The sequence below is a fragment of the Pristiophorus japonicus genome, chromosome 18 (assembly GCF_044704955.1).
Source record: "Pristiophorus japonicus isolate sPriJap1 chromosome 18, sPriJap1.hap1, whole genome shotgun sequence".
In the NCBI taxonomy this organism is placed as follows: domain Eukaryota; kingdom Metazoa; phylum Chordata; class Chondrichthyes; family Pristiophoridae; genus Pristiophorus; species Pristiophorus japonicus.
This window is the reverse complement of record NC_091994.1, coordinates 96,575,604-96,597,206: the sequence shown is the minus strand read 5'-3', so window position 1 is coordinate 96,597,206 and position 21,603 is coordinate 96,575,604. Positions and strand designations below refer to the sequence as shown.

Here is a 21,603-nt window from a genome sequence, read left to right as displayed (position 1 = left end):
GCAGCAAGAACAGGAAAAGGTCATTTGGACAAGCCCATCCATTTTCCAGAGAGCAATCCCGCCCATTTGCCTTCAACCATCCCTCAATCTCTTCTCTCAAGAAATACATTCAATTTTCCCTTCATCCCATTTATAATCTCTGCTTCAGTGTCCTTCCCAGGTATCTTCGAGTGAAGATGTTTCTCCTGACTTCCCTTCTTACTCTAACTTCCCAATGTTTACCTTGTGTCGCCCATGTGCTAACATGAAGCACTCAATGCTCGGTCATTGTACAATGATCTGCGGACACTACAAGCGGTGGCATTAGGACACAGGTAAAGAAGAGTCTGACAGCTCTCCCGATGGCCTTGTGGGCCGGCTTGGAGTCAAACACTCAGTGACCATTCCTCTCACAGTGAAACTCTCATCACTTTTACCCTGATGTCTCTCCCACTATCAATGACCCCTCTAAAATGAAGGAAGGCAGCTTCCTGAGCTGTGAGGGCACCCCAGATTTTCATGGCTCTTGCAGTCTACCACTCGCACCTCCTGCCTGTCACGGTGAGAGCATGGAGTCAGTTACATGTGCCTGTGGGTTAAAGTGTAGCCACTGTTGTAATGCAGACAGCACGGCAGCCAATTTGCGCACAGCAAGCTCCCACAAGCAGCAATGTGATAATGACCAGATAATCTGTTTTTAGTGATGTTGATTGAGGGATAAATATTGGCCAGGACACTGGGGAGAACTCCCCTGCTCTTCTTCAAAATATTGCCACGGGATCTTTTAAGTCCACCTGAGCAGGCAGATGGAGCCTCGGTTTAACTTGATATCTGAAAGACAACATTTCTCATAGTGCAGCGATCCCTCACTGGGACTGTCAACCTCAATTATATGCTCAAGTCTCTGGAGTGGGACTGGAACCCACAGCCTTCTGACTCAGAAGCGAGAATGCTATGACTGAGCCAAGTAAAATAATTATTTTTTTCTGATTTAGTTAACCTTTCTCCTTCTTTTTCATCTGAAGGAGCGGCATGACCTCAGTATGTAACAGTGCCCTAATTGTTCTTAGTAACAGCGATGGTATATAATTGAATACATCCGGGGGGACCAGAATACGCAGGTCGACTCATTGTCATTCAGCCGGGATCCGATCTGATCCGATTGAAGAGTCAGGTAAGTTCTCCAGTCAGCGATGTTCTCATACAACCATTTAACATGGGCACCCCAAATTCCTCAGCACTGTTTTACCGTCAGCGAGAAAAAGGCACAGGCACGACTTGCTACGACCGTGTTTGTTAGGGAGCAGCACCGATCTAGTGCATCATTTAAACCGACAGTGGTGCTTCCCAAGAGCTTACTCTGCGCTCTTCCCTGTGGTATTAGACATGCCCCGTGACTAACAGTGTTCGAAATGTAAAAGCTCCCTGGGCAAAAAAAGAACACAAAATCTGGTTTCTGTTTAAATTATTTTTTTTCCTGAGCGTTTCACTCTCCAGCAGCCTGTAAGATGAAATAAACCACAAATGAGACTACAGGGCTAGAACTTCATCTCGGGCAGTGGTGCAAAGCGGCCGGTATCGGATCGACCGGCTGTTGTACGCAGCGACTGATATCCAGATCCATTGACTGCAGGTTGATTCCGGAGATGAAGGGGTTGACTTATGAGGAAAAGTTGAGTCGGCCTATACACATTGGAATTCAGAAGAATGAGAGGTGATCTTCTTAAAACGTATAAGATTATGAAGGGGCTTGACAAAGTGGATGCAGAGAGGATGTTTTCACTGATGGGGGAGACTAGAACTATGGGGCATAATCTTAGAATAAGGAGCCACCCATTTAAAACTGAGATGAGGCGGAATTTCTTCTCTCAGAGGGTTGTAAATCTGTGGAATTCGCTGCCTCAGAGAGCTGTGGTGGCTGCGTTATTGAATAAATTTAAGACAGAGATAGACAGTCTCTTAAGGGAATAAGGGGTTATGGGGAGCAGGCAGGGAAGTGGACCTGAGTCCATGATCCGATCAACCATGATCGAGGAGCCAAATGGCCGACTCCTGCTCCTATTTCTTATGTTCTTATGGAACTCAATATCAGTCGCTGCGTATAACGGGCGGTGGAATCGATACCACCCGCTTTACTCCACCGACCGAGATATTTTGAATGATAGGGGAGTCAAGGGTTATAGGGAGCGGGCGAGGAAGTGCAGTGGAGGCCAGGATCAGATCAGCCATGATCTTATTGAATGGCGGAGCAGGCTCGAGGGGCCAAATGGCCTACTCCTGCTCTTATGGAGCTATCCAATTAGTTGCACTCCCCCGCTCTTTCCCCACAGCCCAGCAACTTTTCCCCCTTCAAGTAAATATACAATTCCCTTTTGAAAGTTATCATTGAATCTGCTTCCACCGGCCTTTCATACAGTGCGTTCCAGATCACATCTTGTTGCCTAAAGAAATTCTCCTCATATCCCCTCTGGTTCTTTTGCCAGTTTCCTTAAATCTGTGCCCTTTGGTTACCAACCCTCCTTATTTCCTCTATCAAAACCTTTCATTAATTTTGAATATCTCTATTTGATCTCCCCTTAACCTTCTCTGCTCCAAGGAGAACAATCCCAGTTTCTCTGGTCTGGCCACATAACTGAAGTCTTTTGGCATGTTTTATTTTCGCCCCTTCTTTGCGTTTGCCCTTCACTCCCCACATCCCCTACTGGTTCCCCCCGCATTGCCCATCTGCTTGCAGACTCTTGCTATTCCTGTTAAGAGCTGGTTTGTGGGTGGCTGTGGGTGCAGCACAATTGCTGCAACAGTGCAGTGGGTAACTGCATTGCCCTGAGCCATACAGAGCAGGGGGATCCCAGGATCCTGGTTGGTGCTGAGCCAGCTGATCTCAACTCGGGTGGCGGTAGTGACGCAACAATTGCCCTCAGCACCCCTGGGGCTAGGGAAGTGAAAATATCAGCCAGGGTTCCCACCCCTGATTGCTACCATATCAGCCAGGGTTCCCACCCCTGATTGCAACCATATCAGCCAGGGTTCCCGCCCCTGATTGCAACCATATCAGCCAGGGTTCCCGCCCCTGATTGCTACCATATCAGCCAGGGTTCCCACCCCTGATTGCAACCATATCAGCCAGGGTTCCCGCCCCTGATTGCTACCATATCAGCCAGGGTTCCCACCCCTGATTGCAACCATATCAGCCAGGGTTCCCGTCCCTGATTGCTACCAGTGACCCTTGCAGCAAAATGTGTGTAAGCATAGTTTGGTTCAGGATAGGATCAGTTTTGGCTGCAAGTTCCCCATTGGTCAGCACTACCAGAGGGCAACCTGCAGAAGTGTACCCCAGCAGTCATAGAACCAGTATGAGTCAATGCTGTCAGGAAAGAAGGGGGTCCCTTAGCAGGGAGGTCAATAATCAGGGGGCATTGGTAGAAGGATTAGAAAGGAGTTGAGCAGAATGTTTTTTACCAAGAGGGTGGTGGGGGTCTGGAACTCACTGCCTGAAAGAGTGGTAGAGGCAGAAACCCTCATTGCACTTAAAAAGTACTTGGATATGCACTTGAAGTGCCGTAACTTGGATGAGGAGGAATTTTTTCTCTCAGAGGGTTGTAAATCTGTGGAATTTGGTGCCTCAGAGAGCTGTGGAAGCTAGGTCATTGAATAAATTTAAGACAGAGATAGATAGTTTCTTAACTGATAAGGGAATAAGGGGTTATGGGAAGCGGGCAGGGAAGTGGACCTGAGTCCATGATCGAATCAACCATGAACGTATTAAATGGCAGAGCAGGCTTGAGGGGCCTACTCCTGCTCCTATTTCCTATGTTCTTATGTAAGTGCCGTAACCTACAGGGCTACGGACCAAGAGCTGGTTTGTGGGATTAGACTGGTTAGCTCTTTTTTGGCCAGTGCAGACACGATGGGCCGAATGGCCTCCTTCTGTGTTGTAAATTTCTGTGATTCTATGAATTAGAAGGAGGATGGAGAAATGAGAGAGTCTGGCCAGAAGCAATGAGGCAAAGAAATGAGATATACAGTAATTTATAATAGAAAAGGGAAGAACATGCATTTATAAAGTGCCTTTCACGAGGTCAGACGTCCCAACCAATGAAGTACTTTTGAAGTATAGCCACTGTTGTAATGTCAGGAAATGCAGCAGCCAATTTGTGCATAGCAAGATCCCTCAAACAGCAATGAAATAATGACCTCATCGTCTGTTTTAGTGAAGTTGGTTGAGGGACAAATATTGGATAAGTTCCGTGCTCTTCTTTGCAATCGTGCCGTGGGATCTTTTACATCCACCTGAGGGAGCAGATTAACTTCTCATCCGAATGAGGGATGAAAGAATGGCCTTTTAAGTTTGCTTCTCAGCAGCGGATTGACAATCTCGCCCTGAAACGCAGTGCTGAGTGTAGCAGCTTTGCTCACCAGAGGCTCACTTAATTTTTTGCATTCGGTTTCAAAATGCTAAACATTCGCACAGTCCCCCAAAAGCCGGCTGCACATGACGGGATTCTGATACCTCGCAAGGTCCCACGCTGTTCCACATCAAAAAATAAATGTAATTCAAAAAAAGAAGAACTTAAAAGTCACCCCTTGAGCAACATGTATCACACGTTGTTATTTTAAGGCTTTACTCAGATCTAAATTGTCGTTCCTCTGGAGGAGTTTGCTGCACGGCTAGCTTCACATTTAGCAAATTTAAAAGAGAGACTTTTGCACTTACGGCCACTCATCAAAAATGGATTTAAATAATCCTTTTAAAGGTACTCATGAGCCTTGCCAAGTAAGTCTTAATAAAACTCACTTTACTCTTTGATACTGTCATTCAACATGTGACAAGTGTAGGTTTTGGAAATCAATGGAGCTCCCCCGGTGAATCAGTTGGGAACTGCATTAACCAGCATGGAACTGAGGGACAGGAAGGTCCCTGGTCCATTCCAGGTTAACTGATCTGAGCTTGGGTGCTGGTATGGCCGCTGCAATTGGCTTCAGTTGCCCCTGCATCAGCGAAGGACAATGTTAGCCAACGACTCTTGTTGGAAAGTGTATGCTGTGGAGGATGTTGTTCAGGGAACAGGATTGGGCTTGGCTGTGATGCCCTCCAGGCTGGAATAGTCCACAGACACTCACTGCCTAGACGTGCACATGAAGAATGGTTTGTTAGGAAGAGGTACCAGAGAGAGGTCAGCACCCATGGACTTGTATTCCTGCGCAGGTTTGGACAAATTGGATCCAAATAGGCTTTTCTTCCTGTCCAGAATTTAAGCATAAGATTCCATATTTGCAAATTAAGGACAACAAAAGAAAACAGGAGATACTAAAAGGGTGGCAAGTCCACAAATGGGATTCATGGTTGTTCGAAATGCACCAATACTGTGGATAGGTGGGCTAGATAGGGCGAAGGTCTTTTCCTTGTTGGGAAGAGGAAGAGAGAAAACTGCAGCGGGTGTCCAACAGTGCTGTGTGAGGTGCGAGTTGGTCAGTGGGTTCCCTGCTGTACCTGCCCAGGAGGGTGGGAATGCTCCAACCGTGGAAACAAACCATCAGTCCACCTTCCTCCGAGCAGCCGAGTCTCCTAGCACCGCAGCAATTAACCCGATCGGATGGCAAGGTGGCATGCCTAACCTTTGATTCAAGGTGAGCAGCACGTGAAATAAAGCTGAAGAAGTGCCTCTGTCACCATGGTGCAATGCCTGTGGGTTTCACATCACCTTGCTATCGGAACAATTTCAAACTATCAGAACAGCTGCTTCAGTCCAAACAGCAATAAATCACCGGGGCCCCTTCACCGTCCTTGCTCATGCACAGACTCCTTGTGTAACCACACAATATCTTGTGCCCTTTGTGTAGAGTTAAAGAGAATTGCTTTGCTTTGCTGGGGTGCTTTAAAATGCTCAAAAAAATATATTTTTCCTTAACTAGTAAAAGTCCCAGAGGGTGAGATGAGGAGAATGTTTTTTTTTATACGAGTTGTTATGATCTGGAATGCACTGCCTGAAACAGTCATGGAAGCAGATTCAACAATAACTTTCAAAAGGGAATTAGATAAATACTTGAAACGGAAAAATGTGCAGAGCTATGGGGAAAGAGCAGGAGAGTGGGACTAATTGGATAGCTCTTTCAAAGAGCTGACACAGGCACGATGGGCCAAATGGGCTCCTTCTGCGCTGTACAGTTCTATGAACTAAACAAAGAACAAAATGTACCCCTGACGTTCCCCCTGGGCAGAACACCTGACAAGCTGTTTCAGGAGACATACGGCTTCGTTTTCACAATGATGGAACATTCACATCTCTTACATTAAAGGCAGAGCCTGTCTCCTGTTAGTCCTCCAGAGACCCCACTTCCAACACAGGTAGGTCGCTGATAACCGTGTGGGGGCTGGGGGTGTTTGTTCGGTGCCTGACTGCAGTGTGACCCCATTTTACAGCCAGATTGTCTAAGCTCACTGTAGAGTCTGTTGCTGTAGTGAATTCCCATGGCGGAGAGGGGCGGGTCAGACTGGCTGGGTCGGGCTGAGTCTTTTTCAAAATTCATTTCTTTAAAATTCCTTTTCTCAAATTAAAAAAAACCCCAGGAAAAAGGAGCATAAATAATTCGATGTTTAAATATAATATTTGAACAATTCTATACCACTTAAAAACTCAAGGTCAAATAAATAAAATCTTATGTTAGGAAACTAACTACACAGGCATGTTCTCCAGCTGCAGCACATCTGCATTCTGTAGGGAGACCGGTAGTGATGGAACAGCTCCCACGGTCAGTACTTCCATAGCCATGGCTCCTACAGTGCCTACTCCCATAGCCATGGTTCCTCCAGTGTCTGCTCCCATAGCCATGGCTCCTCCAGTGTCTGCTCCCTTAGCCATGGCTCATAGTGCCTGCTCCCATAGCCATGGCTCCTCCAGTGTCTACTCCCATAGCCATGGCTCATAGTGCCTGCTCCCATAGCCATGGCTCCTCCAGTGTCTACTCCCATAGCCATGGCTCATAGTGCCTGCTCCCATAGCCATGGCTCCTCCAGTGTCTGCTCCCATAGCCATGGCTCCCACAGTCAGTACTTCCATAGCCATAGCTCCTACAGTGTCTGCTCCCATAGCCATGGCTCCCACAGTCAGTACTTCCATAGCCATGGCTCCTCCAGTGTCTGCTCCCATAGCCATGGCTCCTTGTACCTGCTCCCATAGCCATGGCTCCTCCAGTGTTTGCTCCCATAGCCATGGCTCCTCGTTCCTGCTCCCATAGCCATGGCTCCTACAATGTCTGCTCCCATAGCCATGGCTCCTACAGTGCCTGCTCCCATAGCCATGGTTCTTACAGTGCCTGCTCCCATAGCCATGGTTCAGAGTGTCTGCTCAAGCAGAGTATTAATCAACAAATAATAGGATCTTGTAACAAAGGTAATACAATAATCACGGGGGGGCTTTAATTTTTATTTAGATTGGGCAAATCAAATTGCCAAAGGTAGTCTGGAGGATGAGTTCATGGAGTGCATTCGAGACAGTTTCCTAGTACAATATATGATGGAACCAACCAGGGAACAGGTTATTTTAGAACTTGTATTGTGTAATGAGACAGGTTTAAACAGTTATCTCTGGGAAAGAGTGATCATAATATGATAAAATTTCACACTGTGTTTGAGAGTGAAATACCTCAGTCGGAAATGAGAGTTTTAAACTTAATAACCCAAATTACCATGAGGGACAAGTTGGGTAAGGTAGTTGGGAAATTAGATTAAAAGGTATGATGGTCGACAAACAGTGACAAACATTTAAAGAAATATTCCAAAATGTTCAACGAATATACATTCCATTGAGTAATAAAAAATCCATGGGGCACATGATCCATCCGTGGCAAAATAGAGAGTTAAGGATAGTATTGGATTAAAAGACGAGGCTTATAATGTTGCGAAGAATAGTAGTTAGCCTGAGGATTGGGAGAGCTTTAGAAACCAGCAAAGGATGACCAAAAATTGATCAAAAGGGAGAAAATAGAATGAGAGTAAACTAGCAAGAAATATAACTACAGATTGCAAGAGCTTCTATATGTAAAAAGGAAAAGAGTAGCAAAAGGAAGCATTGGTCCCTTAGAGGCCGAGGCCGGTGAAATTATAATGCGGAATAAGGAAATGGCAGAGCCGTTAAACAAATATTTTATATCTGTCTTCATAGTAGAAGATGCAAAAAGCATACCAAAAATAGTTGGGAACCAATGGGCTAATAAGAGTGAGGAACTTAAAGTAATTAATATCAGGAGAGAAAAAGTACTTGAGAAACTAATGGGACTAAAAGCTGACAAATTTCCTGGGCCTGATAGCCTACATCCTAGAGTTCTAAAAGAGATGGCTGCAGAGATCGTGGATGCATTGGTTGTGGATCTTCCAACATTGCCTAGATTCTAGAACAGTCGCAGCGGATTGGAAGGTAGCAAATGTAACCCCGCTATTCAAGAAAGGAGGAAGAGAGAAAACGGGAAACCACAGGTCAGTCGTCGGAAAAATGTTGGAATTCATTATTAATGAAGTGGTAACAGGGCACTTAAAAAATCATAATATGATTAGGAAGAGTCGACATGGTTTTATGAAAGGGAATTCGTGTTTAACAAAGTTATTACAGTTTTTTGAGGATGTAACTATCAGGGTAGATAAGGGGGAACCAGTGGATGTAGTATATTTGGATTTCCAAAAGGCATTTGATAAGGTGCCACATAAAATGTTGCTGCGCAAGATTAAGGGCTCATGGGGTTGGGGGTAATATATTACCATGGATAGAGGATTAGTTAATGGACAGAAAACAGAGAGTAGGGATAAATGGGTCATTTTCCGGTTGGCAGGGTGTAACTAATGGGGTGCTGCAAGGATCAGTGCTTGGGCATCAACTATTTACAATCTATATTAATGACTTAAATGAGAAGACCGAGAGCAATGTATCCAAGTTCACTGACGATATAAAGCTAGGTGGGAAAGTAAGCTGTGAGGAAGACACAAAGAGCCTGTAAAGGGATATAGACAGGTTAAGTGAGTGGGCAATAAGGTGGTAGATGGAGTATAATGTGGGCAAAAAGTGAGGCTATGCACTTTGGTAGGAAGAATAGAAAAACAGAATATTTCTTGAATGATGAGAAACTATTACATGTTGGTGTTCAGAGAGATTTAGGTGTCCTCATACAGGAACAGAGTTAGCATGTAGATACAGCAACCAATTTGGAAGGCAAATGGCATGTTGGTCTTTGTTGCAAGTACAAGAGTAAGGAAGTTGATATACAATTGTACAGGGCTTTGGTGAGAACACACCTGGAGCACTGTGCATAGTTTTGATCTCCTTATCCGAGAAAGGACATACATGCCTTAGAGGCTGTACAACTACATTTCAGTAGATTGATTCCTGGGATGAGAGGGTTGTCCGATGAGGAGAGATTGAGTAGATTGGGCCGATACTCTCTGGAGTTTAGAAGAATGAGAGGTGATCTCATTGAAACATAAAAGATTCTGAGCGGGATTGACAGGGTAGATATTGAAAGGTTGTTTCTCCTGGCTGGAGAGTCCAGAACTAGGGGGCATAATCTCAGGATAAGGGGTTGGCCATTTAAGGCTGAGATGAGGAGGAATTACTTCACTCAGAGGGTTATGAATCTTTGGAATTCTCTACCCCAAAGGGCTGTGGATGCTGAGTCATTGAAAATATTCAAGGCTGAGATAAATAGATTTTTGGACTCTAAAGGAATCAAGGGATATGGGGATCGAGCAGGAAAGTGGAATTGAGATCGAAGATCAGCTATGATCTTATTGAATGCAGAGCAAGCCCGAAGAGCCATATGGCCTACGCTTACTCCTAATTCTTATGTTCTTATGCTCCCACAGCCATGGCTCCGACAGTGCCTGCCCCCATGGGCATGTCTCCTATAGTCTCGGCTCCTACATGCATGGTTGCTACACTCCATGTTCTTTCAGTCCCAGCAGAGGCCATAGGTAAGACAGAGACAGACGCCAATTTGAAGGTGAAATTAAGCTTTCTTAGTGCTGGACTTGATGTTGGTTTGAAGTATCTAGCACAGCTTGATGCTGTATCCTGCACCAGGCAGTGTATTGCCAGGCTGAGAGAGATGGGGAGCACTCCCCGGCTCCCTGTTTAAATGCTACACATGTACTTACCAGCTCACTGTAGGCTCACTGCCCGTGCAAGTCTAATAAACATATTGTCAATTATTAATAAAATGACAGGTAACAAGATTTTTCATTATGCTGTTCAAATGTGCTTTTAAATTCATTCCCACAAGCCGTTTTCTCCATTACAGTAAGATTATATAATTAACATGTATGATTGCAAAATAAACTTACAATTCGCCTATTGTTTTTACTAACGTTGCCTGTAGCTATTATGTTTTAAGTGTCACTTGCTGCTGACATTCTGTATTCAGAAACTCACCCCATCTCACCAATTCCACTGGCGTTTTCCAATCTACCAGTCACGATTGCGATATTACATACTTGACAGCAAGTGACCAGTTGTTTAACCAGGAAGTGGCACCATCTCTTCTCGCCTCTCCTGATGGAGCTGACTCTCACTGGGATCCAGGTGCATGAGCATTGCCAACCCTCTGGTACCTTAGCCAAGTGGCCCACCTTCCGGTGCAAGCATAGAAAGTGTGTCAGCAGGTGGGAGGTGTCACAGTCAAACCCAATTCTGCCCTCACCCAATCCAAGGGCACAGATACTCTGTAACAGGGCTCACTGAATCACGACTAGGAGATGGATCCCTGGCTGACTTTAGCCCACAGATGCACATCTACTTCTCTGGCTGTGATCACCTAGCTCAGTACAAACTGGGGTTCACACTTGGGACTTTCTGTGTGGCTTAGTACCACACCACTGGGTGCATTTACTCACTGAGCCACCTGCGGAGCGAAAAATCTTCGTTTAGCCTTTGAACCTAGATTCAGTAAAGTGCCCTCATCAGAGTTAGCTGATGTACAGAGAACTGCTTCACAAAAAGCTGACAGATCCCGCGTGGCACTGTCGCCTCACTGTGTGGAGAAGGTCCAACAGCAGCTCACTGAAGTTGCTAAGTGTTTTGTTCTCAGCCTCACTGGAAAGAAACATTTGGACAGGGGGCAGTGTTCCACTGAGCAGTGCAGCACTGGAAGACTCGCTGTGTTGGAATGGTAGGCCAGTGGTTTGGGCTGCTCATTACTCAGCTCTACTCGACCTGAGCCATGAGCTGGGGCACGGCCCTGGAATGAAAACTAGATAGTCCTGTCATTGTATTTTAATCTATTGCCCTTAGTTACCCTGTGGGCATTCAGAGTCAACCACATAGTGTGGGACTGGAGTAACATGTAGGCCAGAGTGGGTCGGGGTGGCAGGTTAAATTCTCTGAAGGATTGTTAGTAAATCAGTTGAGTTTTTATGACATTCCAGCAGCTTTCATGGTTATTTTCTCCGGTGCCAACTCATGAATTACCAGATTTATTGAATTCAATCCCACAATTTGCCACGCTGGGCTTTGATCGCATGACCTCTGGGATGTTAGTCCAGTGCCGCAAGCACGACACTACTGTATCCATTGGAATGGTGCCACAGGCTTCCTGATAACCAAACAGAGTTCGGGCAAGTAGGCTGCCTGCTATCCTTTCAGAGTTCAAGAAACAGGAAGGTCATTTAAATGGTGAAAGTACAGAAAGAAAGAAAAGGTTGAGCAGTGAAGACAGGTAGTAGGTTAACATCGAGGGGGCATGAGGGGGAGTCTGCCTGGGGCAAACATTTGTGCCTTTCCTCATGTCTCAGGATCACTGCTCACCCCTCCACCAACATCGAAGGCTCCTGTCCCTTGGAGCTCACTCCCTAAACCACTTTACCTTGCTAGCTCTCTTCAAAAACCTCCTAATAACATCAAGATATCTTGGACCTACATTCGATCTGATTATGTTTCACCTCCGACTAGCTACTGCACCAATCACCGCACCTCCCCCCTCCGTCCTCCCCCGCTGGGTTACGTAAGCGGTGCGATGAAAATATAAGTTTGTCCTTTCGCGGATCGGCAGGAAGCCCGAAACTATATTATCGACTTGTTCTCTCAGCTCGGGAGAGTGGGTATCACAGGGAGACTTGGTGAAGGGAAGGGAAGAAAAACAACACACAGACACACAGCACTGATAAAAATCATTTCCTATAACTTTTCTATTGCATCGTAAGCTGGCTCTCAAATTTGACAGCTGCACCAATAGGCTCGGGGTTTGGAATGACCTGTCAATTAGAAATTGTTTGCTTGCATAACGATGGTAAGGACCAATCAAATCTTGTGGCTCGTCCTCTGTGCTCATCAGACTGGAGAGGAGATATCACAGCTCAGCCCCACTTTCAAAATTCCTTTCAAACAGCACAGTTTTCCCCAACGAAGGAAAAGTACAAAACAGACTCGAGAGTGTTGCTGCGGCCCTTACCTCTACGCCCTGCACCTTCAGCTTCATGTGATCCTCCCGCGTTGTCTTCCCATCTTTCCTCTTCTTCCAGCAGTAGCCGTCCTTCCTGTATTTCACTTTCTTCCTGTTATATAGGATCATGGATCCATTCTGGGGCCTGCAATATTTCAAGGAGGAAACAGAGTTGGAAATGGAAGTACAGGCTCTAATAAAACAGTTAAAGAGGCATTTGTCCCCGTTCAAAAACAAACCTGTCACGTCTCAGCCTTTAGGAGTGATACTCATTTTGCCTTGGGAGGATGTTCCATTTTGATGCAAGTTGCACTTTCTCTCCCTAATCTTATTGGCGTCAGGACACTGGTTCCTATTCACAATGGTTCCAGAGCCATTCACATACCTTCAGATGCCTCTCCTAACTGCCCACTCTTCATGAATGAAAGGTTCGAATTTTATGAATGGATTTTATGGAAGAGATTCGCGGGCGATGCACCCACTATTTCCCGATACTGTCCCATAACATCCGGCTGGCCCTTTCCCCATCCTATCCTAGGAGCGCTGAGGCTAATTGTAGCTCCCTTACTGCTGCCCAGACTAAGGCCAACTAATTCAGCACAGACTGGGAATTGAACCTGGGACCTTCTTACGCTGGATGGATCACCACTACATGTTTATCCGCTGAGTATTCAAGTGCACTTGATGCATGTCACTGTTAAAACAAAATATAGTTCCCCATCTTTCATTGTCTCCATGTTGTCACCAATCCGACTCCTATCGTTTCCACCCTATATACACACTACGTTACCCCACGTCAGTGGGTCAATTTGTTTGTCTTAAACCCTCCATAAACTTGAGCTCATCCAAAACTCTGCTGCTCGTGTCCAAACTCGCACCAAGTCCCGTTCACCCATCATCCCTGTGCTTTCTGACCTACATTGGCTCCCAGTTAAACACGCCCGATATAAAAAATCTCATCCTTCTTTACAAGTCTCTTCATAGCCTTGCCCCTACCTATCTCTGTAACCTTTTTCAGCCTCACAACCCCACAAGATGTCTGCGCTCCTCAAATTCTGGCCTCTTGAACATCCCTCATTATAACCGATCAGCCATGATTTTATTGAATGACGGTGCAGGCTCAAAGGGCCGAATGGCCTGCTCCTGTGCCTAATTTCTATATTTCTATGCTCAACCATCGGTGGACGTGCCTTCAGCTGCCTGGGCCCTAAGTTCTGGAACTCCCTCCCTAAACATCTCTACCTTTCTTTCCTCCTTTAAGATGCTCCTTAAAACCTACCTCTTTAAACAAGCCTTTGGTCATCTGCCTTAGTTTCTTCTTTTGTGGCTCGGTGTCAAATTTATTTGTTTTGTCTTGTAACACTGTTGTGAAGCGCCTCAGGACATTTTACTACGTTAAAGGCGCTATATAAATGAAACTTATTATTATATAAATACAAGTTATTGTTGTTAAACAGACTCACTACTCTGCATTCTGTCTCTTTGTCTTTTTTCGGATCTTTCTGCCTCAATTACAGCTTCTGTTGCAAAAGCGAGCTTGACATTTTGGTATCTGTATCCCCTTCACAGATGGATAGGGATCAAAGAGCTTTCCAACACAATTGGATGAGGGTGTCTATCCGATTACCAAGATAATGCTAATTAATCATTTATTCCTTTAGTCTCTGGGAAAAGCAAGTTATGTTTTGCATATTAACCACCCTTCATCGAAGTGCCTTTCTTTTGAAACACTTGAGAATCAGAAAACATTGCTTTCAGTAAATGATTCAAGTGTCATTGAGAGTTTAGTACTGTGCTCATACTTTATCGGCTGATTAGGTTTGCTTCGGTATAAATTCACACCTCGCAAAAAATTTGATTAGGCATTTTTGCCTGAACTATATGGTCTATCAGCGTGGTCTCTTTCAGATGAGGGCAACACTGAGGACTGCATGGTGCATATACCAGCAGTACAAGAAGCATTCAGTAACTCTGAGGCACAATATGCCCAAGCATTTCATGCAAAAGGATGCCCTTTGGTCCAAATCCTGGCTCAGACTGCCAATGGAAACTGCCTATTATGCTGAACATGAAATGGGAGAAGTCAAATAGCAACAACCCCATGCCCTATATAAAAAGGTAACCTTAACCGGATTATTTTTCCTATACAGCCCTTCCTCATTGTTTGCTCTTATAAAAGGCAAATTGTGCTGGATTTTCCGGTCCTTTATGCTGCTGTTTTGCCCCGGAGCTGCTTGAAAGGTGGCGGTGAGGTCTTCAGCGCCCCGCAGCGATCCTCCAGTCGGGTTTTGCGACAGCGCTGAGCAGCACCGCCCGGATGAGTTTTGCTTGACCGTCCGCCCGCAATGACTGCCTGGGAAATCAGAGCGGTCCAGCCATGCCGGCAGTGGAGAGGAAGATAAAGTACTACAAAAGTAAGCGCGAGTGTTTTTTGTTTTAAGTTTTTGTGCGATTTGTGTTGCGGTGGCGTGGGCAATATTTTAGGAATCTTTTTTTTAAGTTTCCCTCTCCCCCAGGCCTCTCTCGGAGGGCTCCTGGCACAGCTCTTTCGCTCAGGAGTTTCCTATCCCAGCACCATGAGAGGTGTACAACGCCTCTCTTAGTGCTGCGCCCCCTGACTCAGGGCCCAGATGCCCAAACTTAAATACTAAAGCGCAAACTATTCCCCGCCATTATCTTTCCTGCCCCACCGCCATTATCGCACCGAAAACAGAAAAACAGAAATCCTAGCCCAAAAAATGAGAACAGTGGCTAACAAAGGGTTAAAATCTCGCCGATGCTGTTGTACTCATTCAACTAAAATTTTGCCAACACAGAACTTCTGTTGCGCTGACAGATCGATAAACAAGCGAAAGACAATTTCAACGCCACACATTACTGCTATTTTTTAATCTTTTGTTGCAGCTGAAACTCAAGCAAGTTGGCTGCTCTCTTATCTCTTACACACCAGCTCCTGAGAACTCAACTGCCTGAAGTCCCAAACAGATAATGCGGCGAGATTCAGTGGATTCCATTCACATAGAAACACTTGCAAAGAGACGAAGGTAGAAAACAATCAATCTGCTCATTTATGTCCTTAAAGAGCCCCATGCCCTTGTAAAAGTGTTTCACATCAGACGAAGATAGGTGCACATAATTTCCGAGAATGTCACGACTCTGTTGGTTACTCTTGGTGCTTAATCTATTTTAATGTAAATAAACATTTGTCATAAGGTTGTGCTGCAGCTAATTATCCAAACGTATTTGCACTGTGAAGCTTGCCTCAAGAGCTCAAGGTAGAGAAATTTGCATTATTTGTGCCTCCCATTAGTGCCACACAATGGGGCGCAAATGATTTCTCGCTGGGGGGGGCGGGGGATGTTAGCGAAGGCGCAGACCAGTAGCGCCCTGCTCCCGCCGGTAGTGCCAGGCTGCTGTGCCAGCAATGATGATGACACCACCGTGTGCAGCGACCCGTTTACGCCCCAGAGCGGTATCTGGGTGCTCTCCGTGAGGCCGCTGTGGGCGGTGTCAGAGCCAGCCTCATGGGTCGTGAACCGGGCCGCACTCCGCGCGCGGGGCGAAAAGTAAAGGGGAGGCGCCTGCCACCATTTTTTTTTTGCCGACTTACCAGTCGGGTCTTTCTCTGCTGATTTTGTGGGGCCTGGGCCACGATGGTGCTGCCCGGAAATCTGCCTCGGTGCCGGGTTGCAGCCACAGCACCCTGCTCCCCGGTCGCATTGTGGTGGCCCGGCGTCCCACTGCAGAGCTCGCAGCGTGCCCTTCCCTTTAACGGAAGGGGAGGGCCCTGTGCTCACCACATCGCTTCACAGAGAGGTCGCAAAGCGCTGGAAAATTTGTGCGCTTACCGCCTCAGTCCCGCCCCGAGAGTAAGTGTCTCTGGAGCGGTAATCCCAATTTCACGGGAGGGGGCGGGACTTCGGTGCCATGCGCAGAAAGTCCCGCCTCACCTCAGGTTACCGTCCCCAAATGGGGTGCTACCGAATTTTGCCCCCAACATGTTTGAACACTAATTTTGGGTCTATTCACAGGCTGAGGGCTGCGATTTTCCCTCCTTTCCTCTGGGGAATCACCTGGTACCTGAGCGCGAACTCCATACAAAGAAAAGGGAAGAAATACTTGCATTTATATAGCACCTTTCACAACCTCAGGGCATCCCAAAGCACTTGACAGCCAATGAAGTATTTTTTGAAGTGTAGTCACTGATGTAATGTTGCAAATGTGGCAACTAAATTACACACAGCAAGGTCCCACAAACAGCAATGTGATAATGACCAGATGATCTGTTTTTAGTGATGTTGGTTGAAGGATAAATATTGGCCAGGAAGAACTCCCCTGCTTGTCTTAAAAGTAGTGCCCCGGGATTTTTTTACGTCCATCTGAGAGAGCAGACGGAGCCACCATTTAACGTTTCATCCGAAAGACGGCACCTCCGACAGTGCAGCACTCCCTCAGTACTCCACTGGGAGTGTCAGCTTAGATTTTGTACTCGAATCTCTGGAGTGGCTGCGTCAACTTTCAGGCTCAGAGACAAGAGTGCTACCCATGAGCCACGGATGGCATAGTGGCACGACTGAGATAGGGAACTTGGCAGAAGGTCTGAGATGCCGTCCCGTTTCCTTCTAAAGTATGACATAGCGCACTACACTTCCAACAGACTGTGTCACTTTGACACACAAAAGTTTAAATAAATAAAGGTGTGCAATTAAAAAGACTGAAATGAAGGAGGCAGGCAATATGTATTTCAAGTACAGATAATGAATCATGGGCATCACGGGGGAAATGCTGGCACAGAGTGGCAGGAAGCAGGTTTAATGTGTCACGCCTCTGAGTCCTCACACCATCAGAGATTTGGGCCCCAGGAGGCAAGCTACCTCCCTATATGTAAAAGTTTGGTGGAAAGAGATACCTGGGACAGTCTAAAGTGCCTTCCAATGAGAAGAACAAGACCTGTGGTGGGCGGTCACGGGCTCAGGTTGCTTGCCCAAATACTCACCCAAATTGCTGGCAGAGAGATAAATAAAATATAAGGATGGGACCATATAGTGGATATGTTCAAATCCAAGAATGTATAGCATCGGGCCGACAATGAATGAAGGGTTGAAACATTTCCTCAATCATCAACAACAACAACAACAACGTGGACTTATATAGTGCCTTTAACGTAGTAAAACGTCCCAAAGCGCATCACTGAAGCATTATCAAACAAAATTTGTCACCGAGCCACAGAAGGAGCTATTGGGACAGGTGAGCAAAAGCTTGATCAAAGTGATAGGTTTTAAGGAGCATCTTAAAGGAGGAAAGAGAGGTTTAGGGAGGGAATTCCAGAGCTTAGGGACTAGTCAATAAATTCTTTTGAAAAGGAATTCCATAGTTCCTTGAAAAAGAGGGATATTAAATGGTATGTGGTGCGAGGGCAGTGGGATTAGGCTAGGTGATTCTTGTGGAGAACAATACCTTGAATGGTCTCTGTCTGTACTGTTACATTCTATGGTATTAGTAAAAATGGATACTGTAAGAGGCTGTGTGCACAAGAAACCACTGAAATTTACGGCACAAAAGGTGGCCATTCGGCCCATTGTGTCTGTGCCAGAATAAATTCGGATGGCACGTACGGGGATCAAACCCGTGACCTTGGTGTTATTAGCACCACAGTCAACCAACTGAGCTAACCAGCCACCATGAGAAAACTGCCGTAAAGGTATAAAGATATATATATATATATATACATATCGGGGCATCAGCCAAGCATCTCTAATCTTTAACATGTATCAGTTACCATTTCAGAAGTTTCACATCCGGAATAGATTTTTCTAATTACTTTGGTTGTTTAAATAGGTTCCAGTAAAACCAATGACCAGGAATTGCTCAGCAGTGTGGAGATTCTACCGAGCTCCTCGATTCATAAAATTCATAATGACTGCTTTTTATACGACTCTCACGATTTTTCATTTACCACATTGTTAATCTCTACAGCTAGAAATTAATATTAATGTACTGTATGTGAGAGTCTTCTATATCTTGCTTTGCATATTTGTGGTAGTCCCGTGTCCATTTTGCCTGATTACACCCCCACTCTCTTCCCGGATTCTCTTACTGGTGCTGGGACGATGACTACCCTCCAAACCTGGACAATCGTGTGTGATTGCCATGTGGCCACTGGACTGCAGAGGCTATCAGAGTTCAACCTTGTCCTATTCACACCCAATATTCCAGTAGAGGTCTGTCATGTTTGTAACCTTCACATAACTGTAACCTTTATGTAACAACACTGTACATTGTATACACCTGAATAATGCACACCTTGACCACAGGGGGTGAACTTGTGGGAGACACTCCTCACCTGGTCATCCAGGTAAATAAAGGGAGGTCCCACGCAGGGTCAGCACTTCTTGGTCCTTGTCTGCAGTACATGCCTCATGTGATTCCATAGTAAGGGGTAAGGACACTACATTTGGTGACGAGAAACGGGAATCAATGACCCACGAGGATGGCCACCGGTAGCACAGAGGAACGGTACTGTGTTGGTGAGGACTGGGACGATTTTGTTGCGAGGCTCCAGCAGAGCTTTGTCACGAAGGACTGGCTGGGAGAGGAAGCGGCTGGCAAACGGAGGGCATATCTACTGACCAGCTGTGGATCCAAGACGTATGCGCTGATGAAAGACCTGCTCGCACCCGAGAAGCTGGCGGACATGTCCTTTGAAGAGCTCAGCACTCTGATCGGTGAGCACCTCAAACCGGCGAGCAGTATACACATCGCCCAGCACCGGTTCTATACACACTGGCGTCGGGAGGGACAAAGCATATCGGACTTCGTTGCGGATCTTCAGCATTTGGCCAGCCTCTGTAAGTTCACAGACGCCTGCAGGGGGGAGATGTTAAGGGATTTCTTCATTGAGGGCATTGGTCATGCTGGGATTTTCAGGAAGTTTATTGAGGCCAAAGACTTGACTTTGGAAAGGGCAACGCTGATAGCTCAGACCTTCAAGGCAGGGGAAGAGGAGACCAAGATAATTTACGCGTGCAGCCCTGGTTCCAACGTGGCGATGGACCAGGGAGTTAACATTGTAAACGAGACACAGAACCCCGCAGGCAGGCAAGGGCAATTCGACACCGCCCAGGCAGCAACAGACTCGAGGGTGGGCCAGCAACAGAGACAATGGCAGGGGGATCGGCAATTCACGCCATCACAAGGGACAATGCGTCCCGGGATGAGACCATTGACACTCAGCAACAGAGTGCTCAGGAGTAATCAAAGAGACAATCAGAGAGGAATGCCTGTTAACAGTTCCTTTGTTCACAACAATCTCAGCTCATGCTGGAGGTGCGGTGGCAGACATGCTGCGAAAACCTGTAGGTTTCAACAATTTATCTGTAGAAACTGTAACTTCAGTGGACATCTGGCCAGAAAGCCCGTAGCGAGGCTAGTTTACGAGGCAGAGGAACCAGACGAGGGGTCTGCAAGGCAGGGTGATGCTTGGGGCAAAGCTATGGACGCTGAAGTCCAGCGGGTTCATGTGGCAGACGTCCATAGTTTGTACACCAAAACGCCACCTATGATGATGAAAGTTCTATTAAATGGAGCTGGACACAGGAGCCAGCCAGTCACTTATGAGTGCCCAACAATTTGAAAAACTATGGTCACTCAAAGCTAACAGGCCCAAACTGGAACGCATTGACACGTAGCTATGGACATACACCAGAGAGATCATCCCAGTGTTAGGCAGTGCAAACTTGGTGGTCACATACAATGGATCGGAGAACCGGCTGCCACTCTAGATTGTCCCAGGGAATGGTACCGCGCTCTTTGGGAGGAGCTGGCTAACCGAGATTAACTGGAAATGGGGGGATGTGCACGCCATTTCATCTGTGGAATGAAGTTCATGCTCACAGGTCCTACAGAAATTCGAGCCACTTTTTCAACCAGGTGTCGGGACCAGGCGAGGGGATTAAATGTAGTATCTCCAAATTTGCGGATGACACTAAGTTGGGTAGCAGTGTGAGCTGCGAGGAGGATGCTATGAGGCTGCAGAGTGACTTGGATAGGTTAGGTGAGTGGGCAAATGCATGGCAGATGAAGTATAATGTGGATAAATGTGAGGTTATCCACTTTGGTGGTAAAAAGAGAGAGACAGACTATTATCTGACTATTATCTGATTCGGAAAAGGGGAGGTGCAACGAGACCTGGGTGTCATGGTACATCAGTCATTGAAGGTTGGCATGTAGGTATAGCAGGCGGTAAAGAAAGCAAATGGCATGTTGGCCTTCATAGCGAGGGGATTTGAGTACAGGGGCAGGGAGGTGTTGCTACAGTTGTACAGGGCATTGGTGAGGCCACACCTGGAGTATTGTGTACAGTTTTGGTCTCCTAACTTGAGGAAGGACATTCTTGCTATTGAGGGAGTGCAACGAAGGTTCACCAGACTGATTCCCGGGATGGCGGGACTAACATATCAAGAAAGACTGGATCAACTGGGCTTGTATTCACTGGAGTTCAGAAGAATGAGAGGGGATCTCATAGAAACGTCTAAAATTCTGACGGGTTTAGACAGGTTAGATGCAGGAAGAATGTTCCCAGTGTTGGGGAAGTCCAGAACCAGGGGTCACAGTCTAAGGATAAGGGGTAAGCCATTTAGGACCGAGATGAGGAGAAACTTCTTCACCCAGAGAGTGGTGAACCTGTGGAATTCTCTACCACAGAAAGTTGTTGAGGCCAATTCACTAAATGTATTCAAAAAGGAGTTAGATGTAGTCCTTACTACTAGGGGGATCAAGAGGTATGGCGAGAAAGTAGGAATGGGATACTGAAGTTGCATGTTCAGCCATGAACTCATTGAATGGCGGTGCAGGCTTGAAGGGCTGAATGGCCTACTCCTGCACCTATTTTCTATGTTTCTATTAAGGGCACCAAAGTAGTGATACGCATCACCCCGGACGCCAGACCAGTGCACCACAAAGCCAGAGCCGTGCTGTATGTGATGTGCGAGAGAATTGAGAGTGAGTTGGACAGGCTGCTAAGAGAGGGCATAATTTTGTCTGTTGAATTCAGTGACTGGGCAAGCCACATGTGTTCTTGTCCTTAAAGCGGATGGCTCGGTCAGGATTTGTGGAGGCTACAAGGCCACCATCAACTGAGTGTCACTACAGGACCAATACCCGCTTCCGAGAGCGGAGGATCATTTTGCCACACTGGCAGGTGGC

General features: G+C 46.3%; 1 protein-coding gene and 1 long non-coding RNA gene across 2 annotated transcripts in view; one reads left to right on the top strand and one right to left on the bottom strand.

Annotated features, from left to right (window-relative positions):
* Positions 1-21,603, bottom strand: part of camta1a (calmodulin binding transcription activator 1a) — a 1,521,665-nt gene that overhangs the window by 999,508 nt on the left and 500,554 nt on the right. The window contains exon 4 of the mRNA XM_070860435.1: positions 12,409-12,544. Within this exon, the coding sequence (XP_070716536.1) occupies positions 12,409-12,544 (136 nt within the window). The remainder of the gene's footprint in view (positions 1-12,408; positions 12,545-21,603) is intronic.
* The window catches only part of LOC139228921 (uncharacterized), a 98,021-nt gene continuing 91,156 nt past the window's right edge, over positions 14,739-21,603 (top strand). The window contains exons 1-2 of the long non-coding RNA XR_011587641.1: positions 14,739-14,813; positions 15,304-15,443. This is a non-coding gene — a long non-coding RNA (uncharacterized lncRNA). The remainder of the gene's footprint in view (positions 14,814-15,303; positions 15,444-21,603) is intronic.